This window comes from Solanum lycopersicum, chromosome 9 (assembly GCF_036512215.1).
Source record: "Solanum lycopersicum chromosome 9, SLM_r2.1".
Lineage (NCBI taxonomy): Eukaryota > Viridiplantae > Streptophyta > Magnoliopsida > Solanales > Solanaceae > Solanum > Solanum lycopersicum.
The window spans coordinates 3792999-3808162 of NC_090808.1; the positions used below are offsets into that span (position 1 = coordinate 3792999).

At 25.8% G+C, this 15164-nt stretch overlaps 1 protein-coding gene across 1 annotated transcript; it reads right to left on the minus strand.

Annotated features, from left to right (window-relative positions):
* Window positions 1-5054: 5054 nt before the first annotated feature.
* LOC101255524 (uncharacterized) lies at window positions 5055-6059 on the minus strand. The gene has a single exon (XM_004246470.4). The coding sequence runs from the start codon at window positions 6009-6011 to the stop codon at window positions 5436-5438; it is 576 nt and encodes a 191-aa protein (XP_004246518.1). The 5' UTR covers window positions 6012-6059; the 3' UTR covers window positions 5055-5435.
* Between the last annotated feature and the right edge of the window lie 9105 nt (window positions 6060-15164).

A 15164-nucleotide genomic window follows, 5' to 3' on the forward strand; every position in this document is an offset into this window, starting at 1 on the left:
TGGTTGCATTTTGATTTATCACCCACACACAAATTGTAGCAATGACCAATTGGATAAAGACATATACCATAAAAGTACAATAATCTAAATATTAATTTCGAGATATTTAGCATTGTATTTTTTATTTTTAAAAAAAAAATTAATTTTGGATTATGCAATATGACATTTTACAATTTTAATGGAGATCCTACCTCATAAGATATTTTCTTCCATATATATATATCTGTCCAATTCAATATTAATAAAATAATAACTAACTTTTAGATGACATAAATATCATAAAAGTACAATAATCAAAATATTAATTTTGAGATATTTAGCATAATATCATTGTATTTTTTATTTTTTTTAAAAATTAATTTTGGATTATACAATATGACATTTTACAATTTTAATGGAGATCCTACCTCATGAGATATTTTCTTCCATATATATATATATATATATATATATGTCCAATTCAATATTAATAAAATAATAACTAACTTTTAGATGACATAAATACCATAAAAGTACAATAATCAAAATATTAATTTTGAGATATTTAGCATTGTATTTTTTATTTTTTTTAAAATTAATTTTGGATTATGCAATATGACATTTTACAATTTTAATGGAGATCCTACCTCATGATATATATATATATGTCCAATTCAATATTAATAAAATAATAACTAACTTTTAGATGACATAAATACCATAAAAGTACAATAATCAAAATATTAATTTTGAGATATTTAGCATTGTATTTTTTATTTTTTTTAAAAATTAATTTTGGATTATGCAATATGACATTTTACAATTTTAATGGAATATATATATATATATATATGTCCAATTCAATATTAATAAAATAATAACTAACTTTTAGATGACATAAATACCAAAAAAGTACAATAATCAAAATATTAATTTTGAGATATTTAGCATTGTATTTTTTATTTTTTTAATTAATTTTGGATTATGCAATATGACATTTTACAATTTTAATGGAGATCGAGATCCTACATCATGAGATATTTTCTTCCCTATATATATATATATATATATATATATATATATATATATATATATATATATATATATATTATATGTCCAATTCAATATTAATAAAATAATTACTAACTTTTAGATGACATAAATACCATAAAAGTACAATAATCTAAGTATTAATTTCGAGATATTTAGCATTGTATGTTTTATTTTTTTAAAAAAATTAATTTTGGATTATGCAATATGACATTTTACAATTTTAATGGAGATCCTACCTCATGAGATATTTTCTCTCCCTATATAAATATAAATCTGTCAAATTCGATATTAATAAAATAATAACTAACTTTTAGATGACATTAGGAATTGGTTTATACTATAAATTACATGGTATATATAATTAATTAAAAGCTTGAAGAAGCAATTAATCCATTTTTTTATGCAATGAGGAACTTATTATTGAAATTCATTTCATCATTCATGTTGTCATTTTTTTAAGCAAGAAAAATGCATACCTTTTCTATAGTAAGACTTTGTTTTATAATAATTAGACTATAAATATTGAATGTTATAGACGAATTTAAAATTTGAATTAACGTAATCAGTGGTAAAAGGTATTGATATATGTGTTAGCGTATACACCATCTCTTCAAAGTCTCATACTCGTAAAATTAGTTTTGGATATTGACAAATAATTAGCGTACAAATTTAAATATATTATTGATTTTTTTGAGAAAATGTTCATTTACATTATCTATTAAAAGTTTAGCTCATTTATATGCTATTTTCGTTAGAGAAATTTTTTTTATCATGTCATTATTTGTTAACTAATAATTTTGACTTATCAGTGCATGAGGAGTAATAATATATTTGTTTGCATACACATTATCCTCATCAGATCCTACTTGTGAAATTATTTTTTATATTATACATGCAAGTGTACTATATATAACGTTTTACATATGTGAGTACTATTATATATTCTTTGAGCCAAAGGCACGTAACATGCTAATAATTTGCTTATTTTGTTGATACCATTGTTAAAATACATTCACATTGCTCTTTGGGATCGTTAAATTAGTTTATAAAAATATAATTTGTTCAACTCGTTTAAATTCAATTATATTTATCACTTTTGGTTATATTAACTCAATTCACCTCATTTGAGCGTGGTCAGTTAACAAGTTATTTATACTTTTTCCTCTATATTGTGTTAGTCTTTAATTTTATACAGTAGGTCATAAATTTATATTTTCACATTATAGTATTTTATTATTTATAGTCATAATTTTGATTTCGAAGGACAAAAATTAAATTAAATATATCAGCCTATTTAAAAAAAGCAAAAATCAAATACCCATTCATTTAAATAGGCAAATTATAATCGAGTTTGGAGCCTAAAGGAACAAAATATTAACAAAAATTTCAAAACTGTATATAAAATTTTATATTAACCAAAACGGTAAAATCGCTGCATTAACAACAATTCACCCCACCGATTTTACCGTTTTGATTAATATAAAATTTTATATATCGTTTTGAAATTTTTGTTAATATTTCCCTTTAGGCTCCTGACTCAATTATAATCTATTAATTTATAAACTTAGTCAATTTTAATCCGTTCAAATTCATTTACGTAAATTTCTTTTGCCCTTGATGTTTTTCAATTTATGGTTGCTAAAAGTTGTTGTTGGTGTTTTTCAATTAACGTCTTGATTATATTGCTTGTAAGCCATTCTATATTCTAACTAAATCTTGTTATTATATTAATATACCTTTATTCATTAAAGAAGCCAAAATGAATAATTTAAAAGAAGAGTATACAAGTATGCAACCGTTTAAATAACGGAAAAAAATTGTTATAAGCATCATTATCTAGGACTCTGCAATACGTGATTCTAAATTTAGTTAACCGTAATATAATATTTAGTATTGGATAATTAAAAAAAATTAGCTTTAATTAATTTTCACGAAAGTAAACCTAACCCCCATCTAATAAAACACGACAAAAAGAAAAAGAATTAATAAGATTCCCTTATTTTCAGGTGATTCTCATTGACGAAAGACAAGTCACATAAGAAAGACTGATAAACTTCAAGTTTGACAACTTTTTGAAAAAAAATAAATATAACATTTAGATAAATTTTATATCGAAATGAAAAATTAAAGAATAAAAAAGTTTTTATATTAAATATAAGACAAATCAATTCACATAAAATACCACAATATCAAAAGAAAAATATACATATTATAGGCTAAAACTTTGATTTTTTTTAATGAATTTTGCTATCAAGATCATGATATTCTCAAAATGGAAATTAACCAACTATTACTATAAAAAAATACTATTTTAATCAGACAAATATTCCTTTTTCATTTACAAAATATAATGTCACCATCTCCTTTTTATAACCCCACATTCGAAAAGAAGATTATATTTTTAATTATATTTTCCTTTGCTTTTTACCCGTCGAGATGAGAAATACTATCATTTTCTAGTATTTTTCCTTGAGGTGGGGTGGAACCGAATTATTATTTCTAGTATGATATCGTATTAAAATTTGATTAAATTTAAATTTTTATATTATAAATTTTAACTTTTAAAAAGATACTTTTAATACAAATATTTTTTCACTATCTCAATTTAAATAAAGTTTTCTAAATTAAAATAAAAGAAATTTTGATTATTCTATCGCAGTTCTTGATTTTAATAATTGGAGACTAAGTGGACCATAGAGTCTTTTTATTTTTATACTAGTTCATTTGTTGGGCGGTCACCGCCAAAAAGATACGTAATAAATTAAAATTTGATATATTGACAAGGTAAAAAAATATTTATATAATTAAATTATTTAAAAAATAATTATAAGTAAATTTCATTTAATAATAATAGTAATAGTAATGTGTAATTTAGTTGAAAATGTTATTTTACGTTAAATTATATTGGGTACAATTAGTTAGGTACGTAAGGAAATTTTTTTGAATCCTTTCATCGTAATACATATCGTAAATATAAAATGTTAAATTCTCATGAATTTCACATCTCTATGAATTTAATTTTCTATATTTAAACTGAAGCTTTCTATAAGATATTAAAATGAAAACATAATTATGGAAATAAGTATAATTTTTTTTTTTAAAAAAAATAATTTTATTATGTTCATGGTTATGAATATACATTACTATGCACTAGTAACAGTTTAATCCTATTAATCTTTTATTCACATTCACCAACTAACATTAGCTTATATAATGGTCACAAAAATATGCTGAGTGGTCAATGAAAAGTGAAATCCACTAATTTATAAAAAGTCATCGTAAAATTAAAAATATTTAAAAATTTAATATTTTTATTTTTATAAAAATTTAATTTTAATTTATGTATCTACTATTAATTATTTCTTAATATGGTATATAACTTTTTAACAAATATTATTTAGTTGATCACCTTTTCGTTAATATAGCTAAGATATTGATAATTTTGGTTTTTGTTCAAACGTATATTTTGTATTAACAAATTAATTAAATCTATAAAAATATTATACTTAAAATAGATAATTACCACTTAAAATTATTATTATAAAATTCATAACCTATAAAATTGAATTATTATCAAGCCATATCGGACGTTTATATCAAATTAATATAATTTTTATTATCATGTGATTTAATAAAGTAAAATATATGTTAATTAATGATGGTTAAGTAAAATAAACTATAAATTTAAACACACGACATACATATACAGGCTTGATATATACGCCCAATACGAGTAAGTTTTATCTGACAATTATGCTATATCTCAATTTTTATTTTAGTATGGTACTAAAATCATCAAATTACTTTTTAAGAAAATAAAAAAGTCATTTGTTTTTATTGGAATATTCAACTTCAGTTCTCTTGTCGAATATAAAGGGCAAACTATTAACTAATATCCAATATGATTTAGGACATATAATCTTCAATCGTTAATAATTCTTTTTACATATTTTAAATTGTTAATTATTCAAAATATCTTGAAATATCACAATACTCGCTAAATAATAATTTGAACACATAAATTAAATCGAAGAGATATACTATATATTATATTTATATTGATGTATCATAACAAAGTACAAGGTCAACTAGTTCCTAATTTGTCTACTTTAATAGCTTCTAGAGCAAACAAAGAAGGAACTCATGTTAATAGTCAAAAAGATCAAAATTATCCTGTTTTGCTCCCTATAATTATGGGTGCATGTATACACCTATATACAAAGTAAACACTATGAAAATTTTGAAATACTACTAGGAAGTAGGTATATATGCTAGTAGAGCTCGAGCTTTGATGGGCAGAATTATCAGATATTTGTGTTGACGGAAAATAGTACGGATATCTGATAAAATAGTTGAACTGCACGCAAACAGACCTGAACATAGAAGGCTAAGTATGCTAGTGATCAAGTATTAATTTCAGCTATAATGTCAAGAATAGGCTTCCATCCTTTACCATTAGCTATTGTACTTTCTTCAACAATAGTTGTACTCTTGATCATATCATCAACTTTGATTATTCCACCTTCACTACTACTCAACAATTCTTGCAACTCTTTCTTTGAAATGACAATTTTAACCCTAATAACCTCTTTCTTTTGGTGATGATGATGATCATGATTAGCTTCTAATAATTCAACTTGATGATCATTTGCACACTTAACCTTCTCATCATTTACTAATTGATCATCATTTGCAAACTTGACCTTCTTTTTCACTTGATCATTTGCAAACTTGACCTTTTTTTTGGCTGATTTTGGCTTTGGTAAACTTGGCAAAAGATAATAAATTTGGCCACCTAGCAACTCATCATTTGGTTGAAGATGTTGATTTTCAATGACTTGATGGGAGTTAGAAATTACATGGTTAGAAAATTGTGATAATATTTGATGAACTTTGATGGGAGCTTTGTATTCAAGAATTTTCCCATCTGTTTTCATCACTTTTACAACTTTTTCTTGAAGAACTATGCAATTACCCATTGTTGGTATATTTGAGTATTAATGTTTATTTGTTGTTTGGAGCATATAATTTGTGTTTGCTTTTTATAAAGAAATGATATTTGTAAATGCCCCTTGGAATAAGGAATATTACAAGTATAACCTTACAACTTTTGGACCCCACCTAGTTGATTTTTTGTTGTTGATGTCTAATTGAGTGCTTATAATAAGAGTCCTAATATATCACTAGGTTGATATGATTATGCTCTATTTGAAACTCTCTTCCATGGCCATTTACCTTTGGTGAATAGGGTAAGAATGAATTTAGAATTTATATTTGATAAATTTAGTAATTAGGGTTTTTATTGTTGATAGTTTTGAAATATGAAATTTAAATGTAATATTCGCTTAAAATTAGATAGCTATCTATATTTTATGTTAGAAATATTGAATTAAGTTGAATTTACTATTTACGTTCTCCACCACCAGCTAGCAGTATATTTATGATTAAATTCAATTGGTTACAAAAAAAAAAGGACTTGCTATAGCTAGCTAGTCTACTTTTTTTCTTTTTCCCGAGCCAATAGAATAGCATTATTAATTACTTCTGTAACGAAAATAAACATTTCATATAACGAAATTTCAAAAACTAACTCATAAAATAAGAACTACGCAAAATCATACAAGAGTTGACAATATATATTGCATAGGAGATCCGATCGATAACCACTACAACAAAAATTATTTTTAGCGGTATTAAATATTGATACTAATAAAGAGTGCTAAAGTCTTTATCGGCATCAGTTAAGTGTCATCAGACTAAAGGCTTTAAGGACATATACAAAGAGTGGTAATTGTTGCTAAAAATACATATTTAACGATAATTAAGAGTTAAATGCCGTTAAAATTATTATTTTTGTTGTAATGAACTTAACTCGTGAGGTGAGGAGAAAGAAGATGAATTTACATATATATTTTGACTTGGTAAAACTTATTTTCCTCTCATGGTTTAAAACAAGAATGTAACACTAGTAAGGACCACTAAAACAATTGCAAGTGGTTGACTATTACATGCACCATAAATTGGTATATACTTAATTACCTAATTGATACTTCATTGACTCCTCTTCTATTGCACATTAATTAATTGACTATTATTTTTTTCTTGTTTCTTTTTTACACAGTGTGACTGATATTTTGTGCAAAAAAACTCGGTTTTGGCATCTAATAATATCATTGCTTTTCTCATTTCATTTGTGATATTTTAATTTGTTAGTTTATAGAAATAATTTATCTTGATTTTCTTAATATACTTTTTTGTAATATAGGCACATTTGATCTTGATATTGAACGATAAATCTCACTTTTATGACACGGTTTAGTCCAGTAATAAAAGCGCAAACATATTATGTATGAGTTTGACATATATTAAAATATTTATATGAAGACAGAGTAATAAATTGGACCTATTATCTATTTAAGTTTGAAATCATGTGCTCATTAATTTCTCTATTATAAGAAAATGTAAATAATTTTTTTCGGGTGTCTGATATTCATATTGAACCCTAACTAAATTTGAATTTGTGTCGAAGAGTCCCATATTAGGAGGTAAAACACTCCCTAACAAAGGCACCTCTGTACCAGAGGAACTAAGACTCAAAACTTCTTGTTAAAAATAAAAAATATTTATCACTCCGTCACAACCCTAGTCGATAACATAATCTTTGCTATTAACTATTTATGTAATGCATGAACCGTGGACTTGAGTTAATCAAGCCTCTCAAGTTGTGTGGTCCACCTAACTATTCACTATTTAAACTAGTGGCTAGTTAAACCACTCTTGCTATTTGCTAAGTTTAATTTATCAATCAATTAATTACCTCAAATAAAATGCTGATTAGGATAAGATTAATTAGTGGCTTGTAATTATAACTTTTCCAATTTGGACTCAAGCAAAATCATTAATTAATTAAAGACACTTTTCAAGTTTGATCCACACGCCTGAAAATGTATTTGATAATCTGCAAGATGCTATTACATCTCTATTCATATTATATGTCTTTTAATATTCTTTGATATATTTTTTAGGAGTTATATTTCACAACTTTAATCATAAGAATTTGTCGAAACACTAATATTTTTCGAAAACAAAAATAAAATTAAGTTGAGAAGAAATAGTTAGTGTATATAGAATCGTCTTTAGTAGAAAAAGTGTTACCTTAAAGTTCTTTCAGAGGTGTAACTTCTATTACTATATATTTTCTTATACGAATTCAAATTAGTCGAGTTTCAAAATGGATACTTTTAGACCCCCAAAGTGGGTTGAAAGATCTAGCTTCTACTGTGATCGATATTTAGTTTAGTTGTAGTGATTTTCTGATATGAATTCAAATTAGTCGAGTCTCAAAATGAGTACATACGCTGAATCACTAAAGTGCTTTGAGAGATATAGCTCCTACTATAAAGTTTAGTTTATTTACAATGACTTTTCAGTGTAAATTCAAATTAATCAAGTTAAACACGCATTGAATATTGGATGAATTTTTTCCAAAAATAAATCAAACAAAAAGGAAATATGAATGTGACTAAGGCCCACTTGAACCTTTAGAGAAATATGAAAATAAAAAAAAGTGAATGCATAGTAAACAAGTGCTTGATGATGTTATCAACACGCAAAACGCCCACATTCTTAGCTCCCCCAACCCCACCTTATATATATATATGTATGTACATATATATATATATATATATATATAATAAAATTAATTTTTTGACGATAATAAATAAAAACATCAATGATGAATGCTAACTATCGTTAAAAAGTATATTTATTATAATTAAGATATTTTTATTAATTAATTACAACTAAATATTATTTTTAATATAGTGTATGTGTATGATGAGCTAATATAGCTAGATATTTTTCTTGGTAGGTGTTTGCACTAAATTTTAAACATATAGAAAATAAATAAATCATACAAATAAAATATGAAGAAACATAAATTTTATTGATCAAGATAGATTGAGGGTACAATTCTGTTGATCCCATGATACTATTCTCTTATGATTTATTCATGATTCGAGGGCCGTTAATGACGTATTTCTCGAACTAGGATGATTTTGATTTTGACCTCTCTTTATGAATAAACCATCAATTTGGAGTATTCGAGATCTTGATCTCTTTATGAAATTTCCGTGATATCTTTTAAGGAAATTTAGTACCATTTATATAGGCATAAACTAGGGTTTAGGGTTGAGTAGCCTCTAAGAATTCTTATTTCAGTTGAACACAATTTGTACAGTACCAACTCAAATTGAACGCATCTTGTAGAGTGCCACAAAATTTTAATGGCTACAGTATGGTTTAGAAATTGCATTACGAATAAATATATATGTGGCTATTGTTGTTCATCGATTTGTTTGTTCCAATAATTAATTCACATCTTATAAGGATCATCAAATCAATAGCAAATAAGTCTAATTTGAAGAAGCTCTTATGTGAAACAACACAATCCTAAAAGTGTAGCACTTCCATTTGAAATTTGAAACATTACATGTGTTGTTTTCTTGTCTCTAAAATGATGACAATGACAATATTTATTACAAATCCCAATAATAAGTTCTTTTTTGGTTAATTACTCTCCCAAATAATTAAGTTGCAAGTGTAATGATTTAATAGTATACTTAAACAAACATTTTGTTTGCTCTTAAAGAGATAGATCGAAGAAGTACGTAGTATGAGTTAAGCCTAAAATTTATATCTTTATCATAGTAATCGAGTCAGATTAATTTTAATTCTTAATTTACTCGGCCTCCATGCATATTGCATCGTTTACAATTTAGTTAGTTCACATGAATGTGCAGAGTGCCTAGAAATATCGAGTTGAGTCCCATATTAACGGAGGGATTGGAGACTTGTTTTCCTTAGATTAGGGCTATTGAGAATAAATATATAGCCAACTAAATATCGAAATGTGTTTTCATTTGAAACGTTACATATATTGTTTTCTTGTCTCTAATTGATGACAATGTTCCTAGCAAATTTAAAAATACTTTTTTGTTTGTTTGTTGAATTTACCCTAAGTGCATGGATTAATACCTAGAATGAACTTAGATCGCTTTTTTTCTTCACATTATTTAAAATTTAAATTTAATGAATTCAAACTCTAAAGTCTTCTTATAGTTTTGAATTCAGTGTAATTAATAAACCATAGGTTTAAATCTAACATTTTTTTTTTTGAAAATAAAGTGCGCTTATGCATTATGTTATAAATCGAAAATAATAAATTTGTATAAACTTAATATTTATGAGTTGCATACATGATACATCCCAACATCAAAGACCTATGTTCAAGTGATGTTACATTAGTAAAAACTACAAGAAAACTACGAATCAGCTGAATATTTTGTTGAATTAACAGATAACTAAATTTTCTGTGATTTTTCCTATCAAAATATTTTCGATGAGAATACCTTTTTAGGTAATCATTACCTGCGAATATGAAAATCCCCAAGTAAATTACTTGGGGTTTTGAATTTTGTATTACTTGCGAATTTTCTTGCAAATATATACTAAAAATATCCTAGAAATTTCTGGTGAAAATTCGTGAAAAAGGGAATTTTCTTACAATTTTTTCTTTTTTTGCAAAATTTCCTAGGAAATAATTTGTGAATGATTATTTTAATTCTTTTTATTTATTTAATTTTAATTTCCGGATACCAATTATTTTAATGGTTTTGTCTCTGATTATAATCTTCTTATGTAATTCTTGTTATTTTATTTCACAACACGAAAACTATACATTACACATAGATTTTTTTTTTCTAATAAGACTAATATTAAGTCTTCTAACAACATTTTGTCTTGCAACAATCTGTGCCATTGTTGGTGACACAAATAAACATTTGCAATATGAAGTAACATCTTTGTGTAATTTGCATATTGCATTTACTACGTCAAAAATAATTATTAACGGCAATTAAGAATGTATTTTTAGTGGTAATAACACTCTTTGTATATGTCCCTAAAATCTTTAGCGATATTCATTCTAATGACACTTCACGATTGCCGGTAAAGACTTTAACACTCTTTATTAATGTCAATATTTAATACCGCTAAAAGTTATTTTTTAAAAATTGATACCGTCGACATAATGAGGATATGCTCGTGGAAGACATGTTAACATACATTCAAGATCAGCATCACCAAGTTTTCAAATATGACTAATTTCACGATTGCATTCCAAAATTGTAAGTTCTCCATATATCATTGGTACAATTCTCATATCTACATCCAGTGGCGGAGCTAAAAATTGGTCTAAGAGGTGTCAAAATATAAAGAAATAAAATCGTGTAAAAATCAAGGAGTGTCAATATGTAATATAAATATACATAAAAAATATTGTAGTTCTAGCTAGACAATATAATTTTCCGACGAAGGCGTGTCGGTCGATACCCGTTCACTGCATGTGGCTCCACCACTGTCTTACATTCACAAAAAATAAAACAAGAACAATAACGATAATACTACATCAATACAATTTCATAAGTGGTGTTTGAAGAAGGCAGAGCGAGTGTATGCAGATTTCATTACCCTTACCTTATAGAGATAGAGAGGTTTCAATAACATCTTGTGTGATATATAAGTAGTGTCTGAAGAGGCCGAGTACATAGTGTGCATAGACGTAGTTGTGCCTACCTCGTAGAGAAATAGAGAGGTTGTTCCCAATAGATCCTAGTGTAATTTCATAAGTGATGTCTAAAGAGGGTATATAGTGTACGTACATATACGATAGAGAGATTGTTCTAAATAGACCTTAGTGTAATTTCATACGTGGTGTCTAAAGTGGAAACATGTTGTACACAAACGTTACACCTATCTCATAGAAATAGAGGGGTTTGTTTCCAACAGACTGTAGTATAATTTTACAAGTGGTGTATGAAGAGGGCACAAAATATTCACATACCTTACACCCTACCTTATAGAAATAGAGAGATTATTTCCAACATATCTCAGATATATAATTTCATAAGAGCTGTTTGAAGACAGTACATAATAGTATATGTAGAAATTACCGCTATCTCGTAAATATAAAGTGAGTGATTTTATATACACGAACATTACTCCTACCCTTATATTGATAAAAGGTTATTCCCCACTGACCGTCAACTTAAAATAAAGCATATCCACTCGATTAGATGAGGAGATACATAGATAATATTATTGAAATATACATGATGCAATAGCTATAGACTTATATTACAACAAATTATAAAACAAAGTTTTTATTCACGAGACTATAAATTAGATTGATCTATGGTCTACAGACTAGACACCTGAATGTGAGATAGTCACTATGTTCTATGAAATTTAATTGACGAGCTCAATTATCTATAATATGTGGTTTTATTTATGTCTCGTGATTTGAGTTTGTTCGAAATTATGTTAAAATTAATTCACAAGCTCAATTTAAGATTTGTAGTGTAATTTACGATTCGTAAATTGTGTCTGTAAAACACAAATATCAGATTATAAATTTAATTCTTGACTTAGAATTTTATTGAGGTGTAACAATATATGCATATTTCTTTGTTTTCTGGGTCAAGTCCCGCACAAAAATAAAGTTGAGAATATATATAATCATTTCGAGATATAATATTGAGATCAAAGGCTTTATATATTAATAAACGATATGAAATGTATGGATTATAGGAGTGACAAACGAGTGAATCAAGTTGAATATGAGTCGATCAAAAAACGAGTTAAATAAAAACGAATAAGTTACTCGACTCGACTCATATTTTAAATGGGTAAAACGAGTTTACCCAATGAATAAATAAAAAATTTCCACCCAACCCCTAACAGCTGCCCCCCCCCCCCCCTCTCCCAAATCCAAAAAAAAATTAAACAAAATTTTAATAAAATTTCATTAATTTTTTTTAAAAAAAAATTAAATTACAACAGCACCTACCGCTTCCCCCCCCCCCCCCCCCCCCACAACACCCTGTCCCAAAAAAAATTAACAAATTTTTTAATTTTCATTAATATTTTTTACACCCCACCTCCTTAACCCCCGCACCCCCTCTTACCCCCTACAGCCTCCCCCCCCCCCCAAAAAAAAACCCTGTCACCTCTATCCCAAATTAAATGTAAAAAAAAGTTTCATGTTTTTTTATAGATTTTTTTAAAAAAGAAAACTTTCTTACTAATCAACTCTTAATCATTTTTTTATTTTCTTTTACCCATTTAATTCATTTAACTATCCATTTTTAACTGAGTAATATGAATATTCCTTGTAAGCAATCAAAATAAACAAAATTCAAAGATTTCTATGCAGTGTTTTAATAAATTAAATTGGATTTATAAATGAGAAAATCATAGCCATCGCTAATGCGATAGAGAGTATTTAAAATAGTTATTCTCAAAAGAACATATTCTTTACTCTCCAAAGATTAAATAAGATATATAAATAAAATAAATGGAGTAACATTTTGAAGTTTTGTTAAACAATTGAAGCATAATTTACTAGCATTAGAGTTTTAATGTTTAAAATCATTGCTTAAAGAGATCAAATGATATGACCTCTTTTCTGATTATTGGTAGAAAAAAAAGATTTATAGGTATAGAAAAATAATATTTAAACTATCATTTTTTTTTTGCGAATTTCATATATATATATATATATATATATATATATATATATATATATTAATGATTCATTATTTTATTGACTTATCTAAATTATTTAATATTTCTCTGCGAGTTTCATATCTAAATTATCAAAAAAAAAAATTAAAAAAAAATAGAACACTAATTGATATGTTGTGTTACCCTACACACAACTTATTATTAAGAAAAAATATTTAGTCAACTGAACATCGAAACGTATTTACATTTGAAACTTTACATATATTATTTTGTGTCCATTACAATGATGACGATATTCATAGCAAATCGAACAATAATCTCCCTCTTCTTTTTTTGATTAGTTTGCTCTTCCGAATAAATACATGTATACTGACTTAGTATCATTTTAAATCAAGATTTTGTTTGTCATGAAAAAATAACTTGACCAAGTACTTATAAGGAATTTAGGTACCTTTCACTCTTTTTTTTTCATACTAGTTTCCGTGCACGCGCGTTGCGCGTGTTTCTCATTAATAATATTTTAAAAATTACATACATATTTAGTTTAGAAAATAAAAATAGCAAAAATTTACAACTAAGATTATTTTTGAAGAATTAAAATAAATAATTGTTCATCCTATTGATTAATCTATGGAAAAAGTAATAGTAAATATATTCGACTATTTAAGTGAAGATCCCTATATCTTGTAGTAGCTAAAATAGGTTTTATCAAAATGAAAGAAAATTTTCCTTTTAAAAGTTTGATACTATATTTATATATGATGCATATACACCTAATTCTTTTGTAAAATAAATTAGTAAGTTCAAATATGAAGATACATATAAAGAAACGTTACAAAATACAAAAAAATTACAATATAATTTTTTCAATACCAATCACATGATGCCATGAAGGCATACTACAAGATATCATTTTATAACTCCTTCCAAATACACAAATAACATAGCATTTTATTTATAGTTGCAAGCAATTATAATTATAGTACATTATAAGAATAAAATCAAGTAATCAAAATTCTAAAATCAGTATTCCAAAGAAATCAACTTCCTCCTTTTCATAGCTCATGAATTTTTGCTAGTACTTCTTACGGACATAGTAATCTTCATATATCATTCAATGAATGTTGAGTGTTGCATGTAAATTGATATGACAATTCTTTAATTCCAACATTTTATCAACTCTATATGTTTCTCAATTTCCCATTTTCTTTAGTTCATGCAAAATCATAAAAGAAAAAATTTAAGGGAAAGAAAGAAACTTATTAGATGTTTAACTAAAGAAACAAAACTCGAAGGAAATGGAAATCATTTGTTACCTTTATATAGTGTTTTTTTATGTTCTTTTAAATTCCTTTTGACATAATACTAATTAACTTACACTTAAATACTTAATGAACTATTCAAATTTTACTGATGTTTATTAACAAAGATTGGTTACTAATTTAAAAGTGTTAGAATTTGATGAGTCAAATTAAGAAAATGAGAATACAAATTATAGGATTTGTAAGAGTTTGGTAAAGTAATACATGATGTGTTAATTTAAAGCA

What these genes read in the sequence shown, in the direction of transcription:
- LOC101255524 (XM_004246470.4), bottom strand. Translation starts at nt 6,011, where the DNA reads ATGGGTAATTGCATAGTTCTTCAAGAAAAAGTTGTAAAAGTGATGAAA.